Source organism: Sphaeramia orbicularis, chromosome 13 (genome assembly GCF_902148855.1).
Source record: "Sphaeramia orbicularis chromosome 13, fSphaOr1.1, whole genome shotgun sequence".
Lineage (NCBI taxonomy): Eukaryota > Metazoa > Chordata > Actinopteri > Kurtiformes > Apogonidae > Sphaeramia > Sphaeramia orbicularis.
The window spans coordinates 45,905,897-45,922,474 of record NC_043969.1 but is presented as its reverse complement, the minus strand read 5'-3'; the positions used below and the strand labels follow the sequence as shown (position 1 = coordinate 45,922,474).

The window sequence follows — 16,578 nt, the reverse complement described above, 5'->3', positions numbered from 1 at the left end:
CACAAGCTTGTTCTTATTTTTTACCATTTTATCAAAATAGCTACAGCTGAATTTTGACATAACTTTGTTAATTACAATATGAATTAACATACTTAGGTTAGTGTCATTTCTAATTTCTAAAATTCAGAAGTTGTTTTTCTTAAAACAAGAAAAAAAACATGGAATTTGATGCAAACCTTTGTTAAAGCTTGTTATATAGTGAATATAACTCAAAATAAGATGAGAAAATTTTAGAAATTTCCTTAAAATAGGATTACTTTTCTAGTGAAAAACATGCTTTTCAAAGATATTTTTCTTTTTGTGAGAACAAAACAAGGATAATTCTCCAGAACATACTTAGGTTAAGCTATAATTTAGTGTTATTTCATATTTCTAAAATTTGTGTTTTCTTAAATTAAGAAGAAAACATGGAATTTGATATAAACCATTATTAGAGCTTGTTACCAGTGAATATTGCTTAATATAAGATGAAAAAATGTGACAAATGTTTTTAAAATAGGATTAAATATTTAGTGAAAAACAGGATTTTGGAGGATAAATTTCTTTTTAGGAGTAAATAAGGATATTTTTTTCCAGAAACAAGGCGTTTTTTTTTTTGTTTTTTTTAACTTTATTTAATGCTATTTTACAGTGTAGATAAAGGTTAAGGGTTAATGTTTCTCAAAGGCAGTTGTGTGCAGAGTAAAGCATTGTGACTGTTGTGTATTCTAAACAACAAATGGAGCATCACTTCCCTGTAAACTGTGACTGTTTGTGTGTCTGCCGACTGTAAACACACCCCACCGACTCACGTATGTGTGTTAGAATCTGTCACACATTAAACCCAGTGTGTAGGCTTTTCCTTTTGTGTGTGTGTGTGTGTGTGTGTGTGTGTGTGTGTGTGTGTGTGTGTGTGTGTGTGTGTGTGTGTGGGTGGGTGGGTGGGTGGGTGGGGGTGTGTGTGTTTGTTGCAGTAGTTGCTGTCTTCCTTATGTGACTCACCTGTGACATCATATTGTGTATCTGTGTGTGTGTGTGTGTGTGTGTATGTGAGTGTCAGGAGTAGTTAAAGCCAGCTGAGATTCACTCTCAGTCATTCTGCTGAACTTCTCCAGGATCAGACGTCCTCCTCTTCCACTTCTTCATCTTCTTTGTCCTCTTCTTCTTCTAAACACTGATTTGTTTCTGTTTTTGCATCAGTTTGAAGTTTTACAAATGTCTGTCTGCGCCTGTTAAGGTAAGACCTGGACCAGATCCAAAACCTGGACTTTAACCCGAACTAGTGCTAAAACCTGAACCATAACTAATCCTGTACTAGAACCTAAGCCAGAACTAAGAGCAAAACCTGGACTAGAACTAAGAACAAAACCTGGACTAGACCTGAAACCTGGACCATAACTAATCCTGAATTAGAACCTGAACCAGCACCAAGAACAAAACCTGGACTACAACTAAAACCTGGACTAAAACCTGGGCCAGAACTAATCCTGGACTAGAACCTGAACCAGAACTAATAACAAAACCTGGGCTAGAATTAAAACCAAGACTAAAACTTGTACTAGACCCTGGACTAAAACTGGAACCACAACTAACTAACTAACTAACTAACTAACTAACTAACTAACTAACTAACTAACTAACTAACTAACTAACTAACTAACTAACTAACTAACTAACTAACTAACTATTCAATATCTAGTTTTTGGTTCTGTATCATAGAACCTTAGAACATGCTTTTTACTCAATGTTAACCTTCAATGTTGTCATTAAACCATATTAGTTCTGGGTAGGAGTGAGCAACATGTCAAATTTATTCAGTTAATGATGGTTTTATTATCTGGAAATTGTGGAAAAATGCCTAAATTGTTTCCAACTCAACAAAAATTCAAAGTACAACCTTTTACTTCTCATTAAGTAGCTATTAATTGTGAATGTGTTTTTCCAGTCATTTGGGGCATATAGTTTTCAGAAAGACCATTTTTGTGTCATGTTTTGGCTTCTGTTCATTTAATCAGAAAACAATCGATTAAAATCATAACTTGCCCCTAATACTGAAAAAACTGTGAGTAGATGGAAGGGTGATTTACATTTTTTTTGTCTTGGAGAACATGTGCAACTTCTTTCTGTATTTTTTTTTTTTTTTTCTTTCTTGTCACTGTCCTTGGATCAGTGGTCCCCAAACTTGGGGTCGAGACCCAAAATGGGCCACTCACTGTCAAAGTAAAATAAAAAAGAATAATATGAAATAGGAATTAATTCAAAAGTGTTCTCTGACCGTATTTAATAAATGTTGTATTCGAAAAAGGTCATAAGAAATGTAGAGGAGAGGCCAGGAGCATAGAAGACAGAGCTAAATAAAAAAAAAAGATGCAACAAGATGAAAATGTCATGGGAGACAAAAATGAATCAAGAAAAAAAAAAAAAAAATGTAAAGGACGTCATTTTGTACATTTGCGTCCTGAAGAGACGACATTTTTCTGTAGCAAGATTGACTTTACTGCCCCTTATTGAATGCAATTTTGTCTTGTGCTTCCATATAAACCATTAAAAGACAGAAAACATGTACATAAAGGAAATAGCCAAACCATTACAAATGTATTACATAAATAAAACATAACAATAGTCAAAGCAATAACAAACAGTACCCATCTGTTTAGGTCCTCTTCCTCTTTGTGACCACAATTGCATTGTCCAATTTTTAACTTGCCTTTTGCTTTTTGCTCTGTTTTATATCTTGTTTTATACTCTCCTGCTTATTGTACAGTGTCCTTGAGTACCAAGAAAGGCGCTTATAAATAAAATGTATTTATTATTATTATTATTATTATTATTATTATTATTATTATTATTATCATTATTATTATTATCAGTACAATCCAAACAGTGTACCACACACTAAATCTATAATGTAGCTACCATTGTAATAAGATTAACCCTTTAAGCGCCAACGTTGCAATATTGCGACAAATAATATAACTGAATGAAACAGATAGAGTTGCAGATCTTGTTACCACCTCCCACCAATAACTGGTGGACATGTGCCCCTTCAATCCTAACACCATTTCACAACATGTTTCTATTCAAAGTGAAGAAGTAAATCTAGTTTAAAGGTGTGGTCCTGAACTGGTTTAGTAAGTATAGTTTGTTTAGCTTTAGTTTGGATAGATAAGTACAGATTTGTCTACTCTGTTGCTTGGATAAAAAGATACTAAAACTTACTGCATTTTACTTTCGACTAATGTTTAAGTTCATTTATTTTAAGGATAAGATGACAAAAAACCAAAAACACAAGAAACTTCTATGTAAATATGTTCAAAGTTAAGTTTTACTAACACTTACACAAACCAATATGGCCGCCACCCTGTGATGTCACAACATGCAAATTAGATGAGTACATTTACTCCCATCAGAAACTTTTGGTCATACCCAATATTTTTGTCATTTACAGAATGACTTTATCTCTAAATACTTCCAAGGTACAGCTTTTTGAAATCTTGATATAACATTTTTTAAAATAGTTTTTTAAAGAACTCCAGCGCCTAAAGGGTTATTAATAAAAACACCTCTTAAATGTTATTCTATTAGTAGCATCGTCTGACGCTTCATTTCCATACTATCTCTCAGGTTTTAATTCTGAAGATGCATCATGTGGTCGATGTGATCACAGCTCAGATCAGGAGATGGTTCTGGGAGTCACAGCTCAGACACATGAAGAAGTGAAACCAACGGGACTGTTAGTGAAGTCAGGATATCTGTGGTTAATACAGCGTTTGACTAAGTTCAGCTGTCAATGCTCAGATTGTGCTGTTCATCAAAGGTTCATTGTGTTGTCGGTGGTCGGTGCATTTGATCTGGGACGTTGAGGAAAGCCTGGTGCAACATGGGAAAGTCCAGGGTCAAAGTGAGGCTGAGGCGGGACCGTCCTGGTCATGTGACCTGCACCTTCAGCTGGTTCTGTTTTCAGAGGAAACGTCCTTTAGGAGTTATAATAAATCTATGGTAGAAGAACTAAAGAACTCACGTTAAAACGGTCTGGTATTTCGTCAACTAGGCAGCTTTTTAAAGACATTTCTTGTTTGTGTTTGTTAACCTACTTTTGTTGCAGCTCCCAAATGATTTTTTCACTATATTTAACCATTCTTAAATGAATTATCACCATTTATTATATTGTTATCATCTTTATTTTGCATTTTTCAGTGAAAATTAGGTATTTTCCTATATTTAATTCACTGATCGTGTAAATGTTCATTAAAACTCAGAGTAAAGTTGAGGTTTATTTGATCAAAAACAGAGAAAACTGAAGGAAAAGTGACTTTTTTAGCAAAAATATAAATAACTGAACATAAACCCAGTGTGTCCATCCACTGTCATTGATCACACTCCATGGGTTTTACTGGTGAATCAATGTTGTAGAGGATAACAGTGTTTCCACGGTAACTACGGAGCCTCTGAATGTCCAAATGGGTCATATCTGGTGACCATGAAAAGATGACAAACTGTATTCTACACCAATTATTTACATGTATTGATAGGATTAGTGCAATATTTTTCAACCTTGGGGTCAGGACCCCATGTGGGGCTGCCTGGAATTCAAATGGGGTCACCTGAAATTTCTAGTAATTGATAAAAATCAAATAAAAAACACATACATAGCTTACAAATATGCATGTGTGTGCATATGTGTACATATATTATATATATAGTTGGATAGGAACTTGACTTGACTCGACAGCTACATGTTCAATTTGTATGTTTCCTGATTTGAAAGTAAAAAGACCTTGATCAAAAAAACTAAGCAAGTGTAAACCTGTAACATGGAAAATAACATAGAAAAACCAACTAAAATGAGTAAAGTGCAGGCCAGACAGAGCCAGTGTCCCAGGGCTCTGAGGGTTAATAAAAACAGTAGCACGTGGAACAGGATGTAAATACGATACTGGATAATAGTTCCCTGTATTGATATTTTGTCTGTTTTTTGTATCTCAGACTAAACGTCTACTGTACAGAATGTGTTGGTGGGTTTAGTGTTTCAGTGTCGTCTGTGTTTCTGGTTTTGAGGAATAATAGATTATTAATGTGTGGACATGGTCTCCAGTGTGTGGACGTCTGACCCACATAGACTGTCCCTGTGGGACTCGGTGTCCATTGGACCGTTCATTCAGCAGGTTCAGCTTCAGTGTCCACTCATCTGAGTGCTGTGACAAAACCACTCATTAAAGTGCCCCACTGCACCACACCAGGATGCACCTACACAACGAGTCTGTGTGTGTTTCTAGTGAGTCTGTGTGTGTCATTGTGAGTCTGTGTGTGTTGACTTCTGAAGGGGTAGAAAGTATGAAGTTCTTTTCCTTCATAGTATTTAAGTGTGAGTCAGTGTAGACACACAAACACAGACACACTGGTTTAGAGGAGTGTGTGCTTGTAGATCAAACAGAGCTGGAAACAGTTCTTCTTTGTCTTCTTTAGTTTGAAAATCAAAGTATTCAAATAAATAATAAATCTGAATTTCTGCTCTGAAGTCCATACCGGAGACTGATGACCAAAAATAATGGCCTTTATGAATGTTTTATGTGAACAGAAATGCACTGGATCCGGTGATTTTGATCCCATTCCAGTGTGACTTTATGTATTTTAATTTTAACATTTACCTGCTTCATGTCTTCCAAACTCTGCTGTGATTGGTCGATTCTCCCGCCACTCATGTCTCTCCCTGTCTGTGATTGGTTTGTTTGATGCAGAAGCGGCGGCTGCAGCCTAGCTGAAGATGTCTGATAATGGGGAGGTTGAGGACAAGCCCCCAGCGCCGCCCATGAGGAACACCAGCACCATGATCGGCTCCTGCAACAAGGATCCGGCCCCCCTGAACCACGGCTCCAAGCCCCTCCCCCCGAACCCCGAAGACAAGAAGAAGAAGGACCGCTCGATCCGGTTCATCCTGACCGGAGGAGGCGACAAGAGTGAGTTTTACTGTGATTAATCATGACACGAAACACCCTGAGAAATGGAGATGCAGCCTTTTAACCACGTGAACAGAGTACATTAAACTCCTAAAGCTCAGAATATCACAGTTTTTCTACTAAAGTTAATAGTTTTTTTGTTTGTTACCTCTGCCAATGAGGTTATGTTTTTGCCAGGGTTTGTTTGTTTGTTTGTCTGTCTGTCTGTCTGTTAGTGTGCAACATAAGTCAAAAGTTATGGACAGATTTGGATGAAATTTTCAGGGTTTGTTGGAAATGGGATAAGGAAGAAATGATTAAATTTTGGTGGTGATCGGGGGTGGGGGGGCCCACGGGGGGGGGGGGGGGGGGGGGGGGGGGGCACTGATCAGCCTTGGCGGAGGTCTGCGCTCTCCGAGTGCTTCTAGTTTTAAATGTAGCTCTTTAATATCAGCAAATATCTGAGGTTTACCAGTAAAACTGTATTTAAATAATAAGTAAAATTAACACTTTAACCTCAGAGAACGAGTTTTTTTCCCATAAATTCTACACACAGACAAATGTATTTTTACCTTCGCCAAGGAGGTTATGTTTTTGCCAGGGTTTGTTTGTCTGTCTGTCTGTCTGTCTGTCTGTCTGTCTGTTCGTTAGTGTGCAACATAACTCAAAAAGTTATGGACAGATTTTGATGAAATTTTCAGGGTTTGTTGGAAATGGGATAAGGAAGAAATGATTAAATTTTGGTGGTGATCGGGGGTGGGGGCGCACATTTCCAACAAACCCTGAAAATTTCATCAAAATCTGTCCATAACTTTTTGAGTTATGTTGCACACTAACAGACAGACAGACAGAGAAACAGACAGACAAACAAACAAACCCTGGCAAAAACATAACCTCCTTGGCGTGGGGGGGCCCACGGGGGGGGCCACTGATCAGCCTTGGCGGAGGTCTGCGCTCTCCGAGTGCTTCTAGTTTTCTTGATGAATTAGTGAGTTTAAATTTCAAAATTTATGAGAGAGAAAAAAAATCTCAGAATAACGTTTTCCTGATTTTCCTGTCAGACATGTTATATATAAGACGATTATGTCATAAATTTGGTAGTTTTTTTTCTCATAAATGTTGTACTTTAATATCAGTTTAACAGTTTAGTTAGTTAAAAATTCATACAAAAATTTGAACTTTGACCAACTTTTCTTATCTATTCTATGTCACTGGCAATCTATAAACCCAATTTGGTATGAATTCAGTCAATAGTTTTGCTGCTAGAGTTTTTAACCATCAAAGAAACAGACAAACGGAACCAAAAATAATATGCCTTGGCTCCCCTTCGATGGCCGGGGTAATAAAAAATAAAACTAGACAAAATATGAATAGTTGCACATTTACAGTATGTAACAGTAAGTACTGTATATCTATGAACAATATTAACAGTAGGTATTACCATGAATAACAGTATGTATATCTATGTAAACTGTATGCATACCTACGAACCAAGTCTATATAAAAATAGCGCATTTATATTTTGCTAAATATTGAATAAATAATAAATATTACATTGTTATTGCAGAACAGAAGATTATTGCATGACTTATTGCACATAATTCACATTTGTAGGATTATTGCACATTATAGGAAGTGATTTTGAGGGAAGTGGTTGAACAGAAGAAGTGAATTTTCTCTGTTACATGAACACGATGCTGCAGATTCACCTTGATGCATGTTTTAAGGAGTTAGACTGTATTTTTTTCACAAGTATAGTATGTTTTGTAGATTTGTCCTTTGTTTCTCTCAGTACCTCTCAGACGGTTCAGTACAGTAAATACAGTACAGCTCGGTTTTACGTGGCTCACATGACATGGATGGCCTAGTTTAGACAATAAGGACATGCATGTTCACCGTTTAAAGAGACAGTCCCACTTCAGAGGACAGAGGACACACACAGTATTGTTTTCTCCCACTCATAAACCGGTTCTTATCAGCATTAGTATTTATAACTCTGATTTAGAAAGCATTAAAATAGTCTACAAAACACTTTTATCTGCACTGGGGTCACATTTGTTTTCTTTATGATTTTACTTTCAGTTTGTTTTCCTATGTAGTTTTATTTTGAGCGGTTTTCTCCTGTTTTTCATATTTATGCCAAAAAAACCCAACTTGATTCACAGAAGCTAAAAATGGCAGAATCAATGAATGCAGTGACCTCTGAACCTGACAAAAATGGATTTTTTTAGCGTTTACTCAGACACCAGTTTTTACTGACACCTGGCGGACACCTCCTCAGGCAGGGGAATGGTACCCATAATGCTTTGCAGGAGGCTGATGGTGCTGCATCACTGTTGGTCGTCCCATGGGGCTTTGCTGTGTCTGAGATCCCAGAGGATGAGCTGGCGTCGTCTGCACCATATGCTCTGTTCTTTGTTGTCTATGGAACAATAATTATCTTCATCACTCCAAATTTTCTTATGTCAATTGTGATAATCTCATCATATGTTTTTATGTTTTGTTGTCACAGTTTATTTCTTTACATTCTCCACTCAGTTACTTAGAAAATCTCCTTCCTTTGGGTGTTGCTGGTTTGCAGTGGTTAGCACCTACTGCTGGACAGTGTGTGAAGCCAGACTGGAATGGTTTTCTGAATTCTAACACAAGGTGTCAAACTCCTACTGAGCAAAAGAGAAGAAATGAGCCTACCAAAGCCCATAACTTCATGACACGTCACCAACAGGTTGCTTATGTAGAACACTTTTAATTTGGCACAACCCGAAAAATAACGTGAGTCCAGTTTAGTCTTGTCCAGTGGACTGGACTGGATTAGATTAGAGTAGTGAACCCCAAAATTGAATCTACTCTGTTAGTGCCTTTCAAATGTGGTCTGAGGAAGGACAACCAGATCTCAGTCCAATCCAACACCTGTGGGATGTACTGGACTAACAAATCCAATTCCTCCTGTCTTGCAGATCAGGTCTGAAGCTGGATTTGTGGTCAACCATAGCTCTGTGTCATGTAGGTACACCGTATCTGAAGGTAGCATTATGCACTCTTGGATTCGAGCGCACTGTAGCAGCGTCATTTGGAGAAAGTGTTGTAGTTTCCCTCCCAAATCGGAAGGTGGCAGTAGTGCTGGTATTGGGTGGTTTTAAGGATGAAACTCCACCGGGCGGAGTTGTTTCCATGGCTTTGATATCTTCCAGCAGGTGTTTCCTGTTTTTAGAACAATAGTGGCCAACATGGAGCAGTGATTTTACAAGCTCATAGACGTCAACTAAGATATCATTGTTCTTTTAAAAGTATTACAGCGTAAGCAACGGAATAGGAGACAGTGTAGGAGATAGGCCGTGCGACCACTGAACGAAAATAGGTTAACAGACGGGGAATACCAAAATCTAATAATTATTGATTATACTCATCAAATGAAGGCACAATTTTGTTAAATTATGTGGATTTATTAATGTGCATAACCACACAGGTTTTTCAGGAGCAAAAAGTAACAGACAAGATCAAAAGTGAAAGAAGTAATGAACAAAAACAGATGAACTATATTTGGTGGAACCCCACGTCAAAGCTGTGCAGGCCAATGACGGGCTGTCCAAAGTGACGGCATAGGTAGTGACGTCCGTGCGACCATAAATCTAGCTTGAGTCCGAGCTGTTTTGGTGTAAACGGGATCTTACACAATATTAGACAGATGGAAGTAATGTTATGGCTGATCCATGTAAATGAAATTTTTTTTTAAAGGAACAAAACAAATACTAATTTACAAAATCAGAGACGAGAGGAATCCTTTTGTGTGCCATGTCAGATTTCTGTTGTGTTGTTTTAGTTGTTTGTAATGTCATTTTTATCTTGTTGAACCTTTTAGAAAAACTTGTCTTCAACTTTTACTCATCACCAAAAACCAGCCTTTAAAATGTAAAGAGGTATTGATTTGACTTTTATTATGATAATGATGAATATTGACTTGAGATCCCTTTTGACTGTGTTACTCAGCCCTATCCTGTACTTATTTTACTCACACTGGAGGTTCAGTGTCTTTCTAGGAATTATAATAAAGCCTGATGCAACATGGCAAAGTCCGGTGTCAAAGTGAAACAGAGGCGGGGCTGTTCTGGTCATGTGATCTGCACCTTCAGCTGGTTCTGTTTTCAGAGGAATCATCCTTTAGGAGTTATTTCTTTATTTAAGGATCTCCATTAGTCTCTACCAAAGTAGAGACTATTCTTCCTGAGGTCCATTCCCAATATTAAAGTTTTACAATTTTTACATTTGCAAAGCACATAGACAGAAAAAAAAGACATAGTTACATTAATTTAGCATTGTTTCAGTATAGATTACAGAATTCTTTAGATTTGTTTTAAAAACATGATTAGTTCTCAATATAAAAATATTACAATTTATACATTTACAATTTATGATAAATCTGTGATAGAAGAACAGGAGGATCCACATTAAAACAGTCTGATATTTCCTCAACAAAGCAGGTTTTTAAAGACATTTCTTTTGTTTGTTAGCCCACAATTACCCAGTGCTACTTTTGTCGCAGCTCCCAAATATTTTTTTTTTTTTTTTTTTAACTATTCTTAAGTGATTTATCACCATTTATTATAATATTTTCATCTTTATTTTGTATTTTTTCAGTGAAAATCAGGTTTTTTTCCCACATTTAATTCACTGATTGTGTAAATGTTCATTAAAGCTCAGAGTAAAGTTGAGGTTTATTTTATAAAAAACAGAGAAAACGGAGGAAAAAGTGACTTTTTCAGCAAAGATATAAATAAATGAACATAAACCAATTACACTACAAGTAAACTTACACTGGAGGTGCAGTGTCTTTCTTGTAATTACAATAAAGCCTGGTGCAACATGGGAAAGTCCAGTGTCAAAGTGAGGCAGAGGCGGGGCTGCTCTGATCATGTGACCTGCACCTTCAATTGGTTCTGTTTTCAGAGAACACATCCTTCAGGAGTTGTAATAAATCTAGATGTTCATCAAAGCTAAGAGTAAAGCTGAGGTTTATTTTATATAAAATAGAGAAAACGGAAGAAAAGGGACTTTTTCAGCAAAGATGTAAATAACTGAACATAAACCAATTACAGTACAAGTAAACTTACACTATATGTGAAGATGATAAGTGAGGTTAACTGATCCAAGGGACTTGATTTTTCATATATTCTGCTGATAGGAAGCTAAACGATAGACTGTTGTGTGGAAAAGGGGTGGGATTAAATAAATTATTCCTTCTCCCACTCCTTTTTGAATGTGCAAATAAAGTCATACTTTATTTTCATGTATATGTATAGGTTTTTGGTTTTTGTTTGTTTGTTTTCTGGCAAAGGTTCATACTGTCTTCCACATATAACTATTGTAGGTAATTCATTTATCAGGCAGACGAAGGCTACAGAAAGTAGCTAAAACTAGTAAAGCAGGTAAACAAACAACTACCCCTATCTGATAAATGAATTACCTACAATAAGTTTGTTTGTTTGGTTTTCTTATTATCTGTTTCATTTATAAGGACTAAGAAGGATTACTTTGTTTTGTTGCAAATTCAAACTAAACTAAACTAAAACACCAGAGGTTCAGTATCTTTCTAGGAATTCCAATAAACCTTAATGTTTTTGTCCAGGTGTTAGTTTTAGGTTTGTCTGTTGCAATGGAACAACAGCCTCTGATCTGGTCTCCTGTTTCTTCACCATCTTGTATCAATCAGTTTGTTAAAGTGCATGTATTAAATAAGTATAAACCCTCTGTGTGTTGCAGCATATAAGAAGAAGGAGCGTCCAGAGATTTCTTTACCATCTGACTTCGAACACACCATCCACGTGGGATTCGATGCTGTTACTGGGGAGTTCACTGTGAGTATGTTCGTCTTATCACTGTAGAGTGAGTCTGTTTATGCATCTGGTATGTGAACGCCACTTTTCTTTTTAATTGCCTCTGTTCATTGTTGCGTGCAGTGTTGTTTCAGACACACACTCATGGGAAATGAACCTTTGTAAATAATCACGTTGGACAAAGACGCCTTGTTTAGTGGACTCACTTGATCTGCTTGACCAGGCTCTTTTAACTGGGATCTCTTCAGGACTGTGTGTTTCTGTAATCTGGGACAGACTTTCTGTTCTTCCACATAGTCTAGACCAGTTGTCCCTAAACCTTTTTTAGTGCAAGATCTAAAAGAGAAATGTGGGGTTTACTTTAGACCCAAATTCATTATCAAACATTTTCACTGATAATGAATCTAGATATAATGGGATTTTTAGGTCTCTTTAAAGATGCTATATGTAGTATTTCAGCTTTCAGCTATTAAGAAAATGGCCTATATTATCACCACAATGTTAAAAATAAAGAAATATTAAGTTCTGCCTCTAAGAAACAACTTTTGGAGTCAAAGAAAAGAGGTGATAAAAATAGAAGCCACTGGACACAACTCTAAATAAAAACAATGGAGTTTGATGCTGATATAGCATTTCTTCTACATGAATGAGTTTGATTATAAGGATTATCAAGGTATAAAGTTATTATGGGATGTTATTTTTGTTGCTAAGTTGTTGTTTGTTGATCCACAGTTCAGACTAAAGTGTGACATTTCTGACCTTGTTTGTTGGATTCCAAACAGATCTTTAGTTCAGCTACTGACGACACAAACCGAACAGTAAACAGGTGATTTTTGGTTTTACTGTGGCTGTTTTCGGTCTAAAAACAGAGCTAAGCTAACAGAGCTATAATGTAAACTATCAGCTGATGCAGAAAACTCAGTGTTATTTTGACTGACTGACTCCTGGAGGATTCTGTTGGGTTTCTGTAAATTGGCTTAAAATTTGATTTGATTTGATCTATCTCCCCTTTATGTGAAGCACTTTGTAACATGTTGTTTTAAAAAGCTATGATTTAAGGGGAAAGTTAAATTTAAAGGTTCATAAAGTATGCACTACGTTAAAAAGTTTCTGTATCACCATCTGTGGAATAAAATTGTGGAACAAATTGTGTGTGGAGATAAAAACAAATATCTAACATAATTCAGTTTAAAAAAAGATGTAAAAAAATTATTCTTGAGAGGTACAGTATTAAATAATGACAATAAAGACTGTTTGTTTATGGATGATGTACTGATAAATATGCTGTAATTATTGAAGAAAATGGTTGAATTGTTGAGTCTGCTTGTATGACTGGACATCCATGATCATATTGTTGGGTGTAATTCAGTTACTGCATTATCTATTTGTCGTGGTTTGATGTTAAAATTAGGAAAATATTATTGTTTGACTCTTGTATCAAGTTAGCGATAAATGTGTAAAAGCACTGAGGGGTAGGATTAAATAAGCTCATACTTCTTCCTACTCCTTTTCGACCATGCAAAATTCAGACTTGTATGTGCTTGGAGATAGATTCTGTCCATTTGAATGTTTTATTTTGTTTTTATTTTGTTTTGTTTTTTTGTTTTTTTCCATGTTCGAAATAAATAAATAAATCAAATCAAATCAAATCAAAGTGCTATATAAATAAAGCTTTACTTACTTACTTACTTACTTACTTACTTGACTGTGAAAATAAGCATCTATGAGCTTTAGTTTGAAGAAAAAAACTTGATGATACCATAATACGGATATGTGTTAACAATGAGCTTTATACTTTATTCAGTGGCTGATACAGTCTGTGGATACATAGGGTTGATTTGTTGGTGGTTTTGGTCCAAAGGGCTCATTTACGCTCAGTGTTGAAGATGCAGACAGATACAGACAGAGCGTTCTGTCTGTCCTCTGCGTACATTACGTAAGTATTTCTGTCAGTTTTCTGGGAGCTTGCAGATGCGTACCCAGACGGAGAATACAGAGCAATACCACTGGGAACCATGGAGGCAGTGTTGAGATTTGAGGAGAAATAATTTCCATAAATAGCAGAACTTTTCAAAGAGCGACTGTGTGAGTTAGTGAAAAACTAGCATCGTATTTATGACAACTACCCTTCCCAATATTAACATTAGTATCCACATTAGTGATACCTCCTCTGTCGTCACCATGTTTGTTATTGTTGAGTTTCTTCTTCTCAAAAAACGTTACTCTTCTTCATGGTATTTAGCCAGTATGGTTAATCAAGAGTGGCGCCCTCTGGTGGATTGATTTAGAAAACGGTCATTCCAATACACTGGATGCACGAAAGTATGAAGGCAGTGACGCATGACAACGTTAGAAACGGATGTACCTATTTCTGTACATAAAGCGAACATAAAGGAGCCTTAAGTGTGTTTTGAAACCAGACTGCCCCCTGTTGGTGAGAGTTTGGAACATCAGTACTACATAGAGTCACTTTAAATAGAATGGGCTCTATGCACAGTCCCACGACTTCCTGAACCTAAAGCAGCTCCTTTTTTTTCCTGTTTTTTTTTTTTTTTTATTATTGGACACATTGATTAATCCAGGTGTGTCTGACTACATTAGTCACAAGAAGAAGTAGCAGGAACACCTGGATTAATGAATGTGTCCAATAATGAAAGACAAGAAATAAAGGAGCTGCTTTCGGTTCAGGACGTAGTCTGACTGTGCATAAAGCTTATTACTACAGCAGATTAACAGGATGTACAGGTTCACTTAGGTTTGTGCACTGAATAGGATGTAATAGGCACAGAGGTCTATATGTTTCCTCTGACTCAGCGATTAAATGACAGCAGAGCATCAGTCGACTCAAATGATGATTGCGTGGGGGCGAAGTGAAGGACTGTGGGTAATGGACTGATCCAGACAGATGAGTAAAGACTGAAAACTGGGAGATGTGACCCACTTCTGTGACTGAATATAAATGTGACAGCACTGCCATTGCCTTGTTAGGAAGCTTTCTACAAGTGTATGCGTCCTCCTCATGAGGTTATTTGGTTTAAGATACAAGGACGCTGCGCATCTGAAGATTATACTTTGACACAGCTATGTAATCACTAAAAATATAATATACATCAAGTAGGAAACTACATTTTGTGTCCTCATTCTGTTAATTATCTAAAAGCCTGTGATTCTGATGAAATGTGTGTAACTCTAGAGGTGTTTTTTTATTGATTATATTTTATTTTATTTAATAACACTTTAGGTCCTGGGTTCATATTCTGAAAGATTTGAACTTCCATTAATGAGTCAGAGCTGATGATTTAGGAAAGTTCTTAGAACAATTTTGAGCAAGGAAGAGACAATAGCATTTACTATTTTTTATATTATTTATATATTGTATAGAATGTAAAAATAAATGAATAAAACAGGTTCAGACTCTCAGGTGTGAAAACATTTCCTGTGAATGAATTTAAGTCAGTGCAGCATTCCCAAATGTCTTTGTGTTTGTTTGTGTTTGTTCAGGGAATGCCGGAGCAGTGGGCCCGCCTCCTGCAGACCTCCAACATCACCAAACTGGAGCAGAAGAAGAATCCTCAGGCCGTCCTCGACGTTTTAAAATTCTACGACTCAAAAGAGACAGCTAACAGCCAGAAATACATGAGCTTCACAGGTCTGGATACACACTGATACACACTAATACACACAGTGATATACACTGATACACACTAATACACACAGTGATATACACTGATACACACTAATACACACAGTGATATACACAAATACACTCTAATACACACTGATATACACTGTAAATGCCTTAGAGATGGTTTATAAACTATATGGACAAAAATATTGGGACACATGTCTACAGCTGTGAGATGTCCTGATCATACTGATTTGAGATAAAAACATTAATATTTCCTCAAAGTTTAATGAGAGATTTTTCTTCCTCAGTAAGATATGACAAAAGTAGATGGTTAGTTGTTGTAGAAAATCCTTATTTACAGTCAGAGCATGAAAAATATTTTAGAAATTTAGAGGTAGAGCCTTTAAAATCATAGTCATGGATTAAAAAACAAAACAAAATACAAAATCAGTTTTGAGAGAAATTAAATAAAAACCAACTATGAAGCAATTTGGAAGCAAGATAATTTAATCAATGCAAGGCAATGATATTCATGACAATATACAACTATATTATGACATTAGTCATTATTGTTTTGTATCCCAGATCCCTATTAGAAAAGAAACACCTGAATTCAACATGTCCCAATACTTTTGTCCATATAGTGTACACTGACACACACTTATACAGATACAAACTGATACACACTGTTCTGTGTTCCCTCTCATTGATTTTCCCTCTAACTTTAACATTGTGATTCCTCCTGCAGATAAAAGTGCAGACGCCTACACCTCCTCCACCACGACGGTAAGACATCTTCATTAGACGATGCAGTGATCTCTGTCGGACTGAAACTGATCTGTAGAGGAGGTTTCATATCATAGTTCAGTCCTGAAACCTGCAGGACTGAACATCTCATCATCTTATATCAGTCTGATTCATAGGTGAGATTATTTTCTGTGGTAAACTGATGGCTGCTGTCATTTTAACCGGGGACCTTCCGGTATTAATAAAGCAGAAATAAAATGAAAGCAAAGCAGGATCCTGAATCATGAAACTGGATTAAGGGGTCAGTGAGGTATCGCAGTAAAACCACAGATTTAATGGTTAAATTAAAGAAGGGAAAAGTTTAATTTAGGATAAAAAAATAAAGATATTATCTGAGGTCAAACTAGTATAATGGAAAATTCACGTAAAATTAAATTCTAGTATGGGGAAGATGGTA

General features: G+C 36.3%; 1 protein-coding gene across 2 annotated transcripts in view; it reads left to right on the top strand.

Moving 5' to 3' along the window:
• pak1 (p21 protein (Cdc42/Rac)-activated kinase 1) overlaps positions 1 to 16,578 on the top strand; it is a 100,796-nt gene that overhangs the window by 54,614 nt on the left and 29,604 nt on the right. For both annotated transcript variants that reach the window (XM_030152237.1, XM_030152235.1), the window contains exons 3-6: positions 5,718 to 5,936; positions 11,673 to 11,767; positions 15,248 to 15,395; positions 16,123 to 16,160. In XM_030152237.1, coding sequence (XP_030008097.1) covers positions 5,744 to 5,936; positions 11,673 to 11,767; positions 15,248 to 15,395; positions 16,123 to 16,160 — 474 coding nt within the window. In that variant the 5' untranslated portion in view covers positions 5,718 to 5,743. The remainder of the gene's footprint in view (positions 1 to 5,717; positions 5,937 to 11,672; positions 11,768 to 15,247; positions 15,396 to 16,122; positions 16,161 to 16,578) is intronic.